Source organism: Suricata suricatta, chromosome 14, assembly GCF_006229205.1.
Source record: "Suricata suricatta isolate VVHF042 chromosome 14, meerkat_22Aug2017_6uvM2_HiC, whole genome shotgun sequence".
Classification (NCBI taxonomy): Eukaryota; Metazoa; Chordata; class Mammalia; order Carnivora; family Herpestidae; genus Suricata; species Suricata suricatta.
This window is the reverse complement of record NC_043713.1, coordinates 15,771,425-15,777,027: the sequence shown is the minus strand read 5'-3', so window position 1 is coordinate 15,777,027 and position 5,603 is coordinate 15,771,425. Positions and strand designations below refer to the sequence as shown.

At 46.5% G+C, this 5,603-nt stretch overlaps 1 protein-coding gene across 1 annotated transcript in view; it reads right to left on the bottom strand.

Moving 5' to 3' along the window:
- CCBE1 (collagen and calcium binding EGF domains 1) overlaps window positions 1–5,603 on the bottom strand; it is a 244,836-nt gene that overhangs the window by 4,906 nt on the left and 234,327 nt on the right. The window contains exons 7-10 of the mRNA XM_029921543.1: window positions 4,593–4,662; window positions 2,167–2,306; window positions 2,030–2,065; window positions 1,037–1,072 (exon numbers count right to left, since the gene is read on the bottom strand). Of these exons, the coding sequence (XP_029777403.1) occupies window positions 1,037–1,072; window positions 2,030–2,065; window positions 2,167–2,306; window positions 4,593–4,662 (282 nt within the window). The remainder of the gene's footprint in view (window positions 1–1,036; window positions 1,073–2,029; window positions 2,066–2,166; window positions 2,307–4,592; window positions 4,663–5,603) is intronic.

Here is a 5,603-nt window from a genome sequence, read left to right as displayed (position 1 = left end):
ACGCCACCTGATTGAAGTTGAAAGTAGGTTGTAAATGCACCCCTTCCCCATTGACCAGGAAAGGTCCAAGGACTTCCTAATTTTTCTCTTGATTGGACTTTTGTCATTGCATAGTTTTTGTAAAGTCTTACTTTCTACATAGTGCAGTGTGGGGCACAGCAAAATAACGTGTGGACAAGCAAGGTCTGGGCTTGTTAGTGGCCTGTGGCAAAACCTTTATCCCTACCCTCCACCTCTGCTGCCGGAACCACCAGGAATAGCCACTTCATCTGCAAAGCACTTAGTGGAGGAGGATATTGTGACATTAACCAATGTGGCCTCTAAGAGTGGCAGCCCAGACAGCACTTGCCAGTGCACAGGGGAGGGGAGGGACAGCCACGGGCGCTAAGGATGGCCAGGCTCGGACAGCTAACAGGTGAAAGGGTTGGGATGGGAACCCAGACCTCCTACATCCAAAGCCAAGGCTGTCTTTCTTCAGAAATGCTGCTGATCTTTTCAGAAACACTGGAGTTGCTCGGATTTTCTGTCCTGTGGATACCGCTGATTTTCCTTTTTAATTTCCCAGATGCCACACATCTATCCAAGCTAATTCGTTCTCAAGAGCTCCCCAGCACCCCTGCTTATCTCTGTACTTTTCTGGGAAGGGAAGGTCCTCTGATCTGCTAGAGTTGCAGTGGTGGCTAAACTCTTAGGTGTTCAGAGTGATAATAGCAGCATCAGATGTTTTAGGACAAACTTGGGAATAGAGTCACAGCATACTGTTTTTTTTTTAACCTTAGAAGAAGACCCTCCAGATAAAGATTAGCCATGACAAAAGAAAACTAAAGCAGAAGACAAGTTTCAAAAATACATCCCAGCCAGCTGTTAAAGTCCTCCGTGATTCCCCCCCAACCACGGAGTTCTGTTTGGGTGGGTGGCGTAATGGCTGGAAGGCGGGGGGCTCGCTTTGGCTGGTAGGACCAACTTGGAGGCTCATCACAACTATGTTCCCGAGGACCTTCCCCTTGCGGGGAGCGGGACAGACAGTGCTACTTACTGGCGACCCTCTGGGTCCAGGTGCTCCTCTCTCTCCCTGCAAGCAAAAAGGTCAGATTAGCTTTGTGGCCAAAGAGCACGTGGATGCCACCACCAGTGGTCTCTATTTAGACCCTCACATGACCATCGCCCTACACAGACGACAAGTGTCCCCTATCAGAAACAAATGGAACCTTGAAGCTCCACTCACGGGACCCACTGCTTGGGTCAAGTGTCTCTGGTTCCGATTTCCCCCGGGGCCGTGTATTTCCAAACCAGATCTGACGTGAGGAACGCTGGGGCTGTGTATTTCCAGGCAGCGTGTGCAGCAACTGAAAAACTTTCTAAAGTAACGCACGCTGACTTACTGGTGAGGCAGGCGGAAGGCAGCTCTTGAAGGGAACCCACCCACTTGCCTAGAAGGCAGCTTTCCCTGTTTTTGACTTGAACATGTCAAAAGAATGGGGGATGCACCACGTAACCCCCAAAAGAACCCTGGCTAAAGAGTAAGACATGCGTCACTATGGCAGCCTGGCAGCTTGTTTAAAATTTATAGGGGTAATCTTTTTTATAAAAAAGATTTTTTAATGTTTAATTATTTTTGAGAGACAATTATTTTTGAGTGAGTGGGGGAGGGGCAGAGAGAGGGAGACATAGAATCCGAAGCAGGCTCCAGGCTCCGAGCTGTCAGCACAGAGCACAACACGGGGCTTGAATTCATGAACTGCGAGATCATTAACTGAGCTAAAGTCAGACACTTAACCGACTGAGCCACCCAGGCAGCCCGGGGTAATCTTTCTTTGGGGTGATTTTGGTTGCTGGTTTTTGTTGTTGTTGTTGTTGTTTTTTAATCACAGTTGTTTGCGTTTTAGATTTCCTTTCCAGCTTCGGGGGAAGATGTGTCTCAATTTTGCTACATGCAGAATGGGACAATAATCAGTGCTTGAGCTTCACTTGATGCTTGTCCAATGGGCTGAAAACGGGAAACCCTGTAAGAACCACTCATCAGACTTACCTTAGAGCCATCTCTTCCTGGGGCGCCTGGTGGACCCTACAAGACATGGGGATCTAGTTGAACAGGAGGAAAAAGAGCACAGGACAAGAACATATTTTCCTCAGCAGCAGTAAATGGATGTCTGATAAAATACTGACCACAGGGCCCCTCCGGCCTTGCTTAATGTGGGACAGATCAGGAGACGGTCCCATGGGTCCCATGGAGCCCCGTGGGCCCGGCTGCCCAGGAGGGCCCGGCATACCAGGGAAGCCTGGGCTCCCCTTAGGTCCTGGTGAGCCTGTAATCAGAAAACAGCTCATTAGTTCCATATCCCAGGAAGAGGACAGGGGCTCTGGCCCACAAGAGGGTCTGGGAGCCCTTTTCAGTCATTTCTCTTTGCGATCTGCCCTGTGCCTTCTGATGTCTCCATTAAGATGCCCTATAGGTGTTTTAAACTTAACTTGATCAGAATTCTCAATCCTTATATCATCCTTGTAGACCACATTTTTCCAAGAACATCTCAACACCCCTTTTCTGTAAGAGAATTAACAGGGTACATCACTGTGTAGTATATATATACATAATGTATATGCATATATAAGATACAGATATATGTGTAGGGTATATGTCAAATACAGATATATATAACCATATCCATATATACAAACACACATGTATACTCCATGCAGGTGTATGTAGTTGTTCATGGATACTATTATCCTCTGAATGTTCTAATGTTTAAAAATTGGGAGATTTCTGGCATCTGTTTGAAAACAGGAAGAAGTAAAGGCTGGACCACCATCCTCCCGCTGGCACAACTGACCAGGGCTGTATGCGGGGGCTGCCCCTTTAAGTGGGGCTCAGCCCTCTCTGGTTTAGTTCACTTCCCACTGCTCACACCCTGCCCCTTCTTTCACCTGTGCCCACCTGCCTGGTCCCTATAGCCACTGAGGGTTTTGTTTTGTTTTCTAATTCTTTTCTGAGACATAAATCAGCAGAGAACTGGGAGCATAAAGGGTTTAGAGCAAACCATAGGATGCTTTTGTGCCTGCTTGATCATAATTGTACTGAGGGCCGAACGTGGCCTCACTTCTCGTGGCAGCTGATGGGGAAGTGACCTACAGGCCGCATCTGCCTTTAACTATAGACACGGAGAGCTGTCAACCGCAACCTTGGCTTGGGCTGGGCTTGCGGTGGGAACCAGCACCTGAAGCAGACCTCAGGACGGCCACCTCTGTCCCAGGTCCCAGATGTCAGCTGGGCAGTGGGGAGGACGGGGTGGGGGGGGGTGGGCTCTATGAGAGTATTTTTTTAAATTGTACTAAACACCACATAATATAAAAGTTACCATTTCAACTACTCTAAGATGTACAACTTAGTAGTGTTAACTACATTCACATTGTCGCGCAACAGATCTCTAGAACTTTTTATCTTCCAAAGCTAAAATTCCATACCTATTGAAAAGCTCCTTCCCTGCAGCCCCTGGTACCATCATTCTACTTTCTTATTTTTTTAAATTAAAACATTTTTTAATGTTTATGTTATCTTTGAGAGAGAGAGACAGAGCATGAGCAGGGGAGGGGCAGAGGGCGGGGGAGACACAGAATCCGAAGCAGGCTCTAGGCTCTGAGCTGTCAGCACAGAGCCCTATGCGGGGCTCGAATGCATGAACTGTGAGATCATGACCCAAACTGAAGTCGGCCGTTTAACTGACTGATCCACCCAGTTGCCCCTCAGATCTTACGTTTAGATCTTTAATCCATTTTGAGTTAATTTTTGTATATGGTGTGAGATAAGGTCAAACTTCATTCTTCTGCATATAGAACAATGTGAGTTTTAGCCTGTTTTCAACTGTCGGCTTTGTGAGGGCCCAGAGTATGTCCGAATTGTCAGTACACGCAGAGTCCTAGGTGCATACGGGCTGCTTCGTAAATGTTTCACATCAAGTGACCACACTGAAGAGGGTGGGCTGATTGCTGTGCGATAATTATTCGCCAGCCATGTCTATCTCAAATGCACACAGTAATACGTTTTGATAATACCTAGCTAGCTCCTACTATTGACAGAACACCATGACAGGATGGAATACTTTTCATGTACCAGAAAATAGAACAAGTCAAATGTCAGAGACACCAAGCCCAGGCTTTTCATATTTGGGGGAGTCGTTTCTAGCTCATAGACCAACTAAGCCAAAGTTAAAGACAGTTAATGTTCTATCCAAACATGTTTCACACTCTTACTCTCAATGCTGGTTCTAAGCACATACTGAAAGAGTTTATCTAAGAAATGGACCAGATTCCTCCTAGAATTAAATTCTTCATCTCCAGTAGCACAAGGAAAGGCCAGAGAAAGCATTTCGCCTTCATTTTCCCAATCAACGAACTTTAGAGATCACCATAGGTCAAGGGTCCTTAGACTGTGGGGCTTTGATGTGCAAATGGAAGCACCTTATACATAACAGTGGGGGCCAGGGAGCAGCAGCCACCACCAATGTCAAAGGATTCCAATCCACTGTAGTTTCCAGTGTTGGGACCCCAGTCTGGGATTCCTCGTTAGCCTTGGGACTGGACTTCTTTCTAGTTACGGGTAAGAACCACCTTATAATCTCCCTCGCTGCCATGATACATCTCAAGGGAGGGCATCACAAACGGATGCTGGAATTAAGGGGTGAGCAAGAATTGGAGGAACACAACAGCAAGGGCATAGTCCACTACTAAAGTTAGTCCTCAGTTACTCACTGCTCCATCAAGGACCCTGGACAGCTCAAGCTGTGTTAGAAACCAGATTGGCAGAACTGGAAAGGAAAGCCAGCAAGTCATTCATGAAGAAGAAAGCCAGCCAGTGGTTCCCTTGTTTCTACTTCATTTGTCCCTCAAGACGAACTTCCTCCAGGCAGGCAGAGCAAGAGTATCCTCTTAGAGAAGGGTGGAGAGCTCTGTGCTAGGAATTTGTAAGGAGACCCACGTCTACTTAGAAGCAGCAAGAGGCTGCCTGTGGGGTGACATCTGGAGAAAACTCCACCATGGCCTAGAGTTCCTCAGGCCAAGGGAATGAACGAGACGGTAAACCACAGTCCTGGACCAGTTCTTATTCCCTGTATAGGCTGCGACCCAGGGAACCTATGTCTGGTAGAAACCATGAGATTAAGATGTAAGTGAAAAAGAAAATAAATTGTTTGGAAAGAATTGTGAATCTTTTTTCTTGCTGAGATGCCAACCTCTAATCTGCCTACGTTCTTCCTGCTCGAACAAACCCTATGAGGCCCTTCATGTCAAGGTCAAACTCAAGTCCTAGAGTCACTGGAGGCCACAGTGGTCACTCCCTTCCATAAGCTCTCATGGTGGGAAGTACCTGTTCACTTACTTAGGGGCATGCAGATATGGTTTTCTTCTATTTGCTTTTGCTCTCGTCTTTCTTCTAAGAATGCCAGGTCACTCCTAACATCTAGCACACTACTAAGCAATGATAATCAGGGATAAGCCCCTCCATATTTTTTAGAATCATCTGCTAACACTAATGTTATTTCCTTTATTGATGTGGAATAAATTCTGTTGATCTATCTATGGAGGAACTCACAATAAAATATAAAACATCA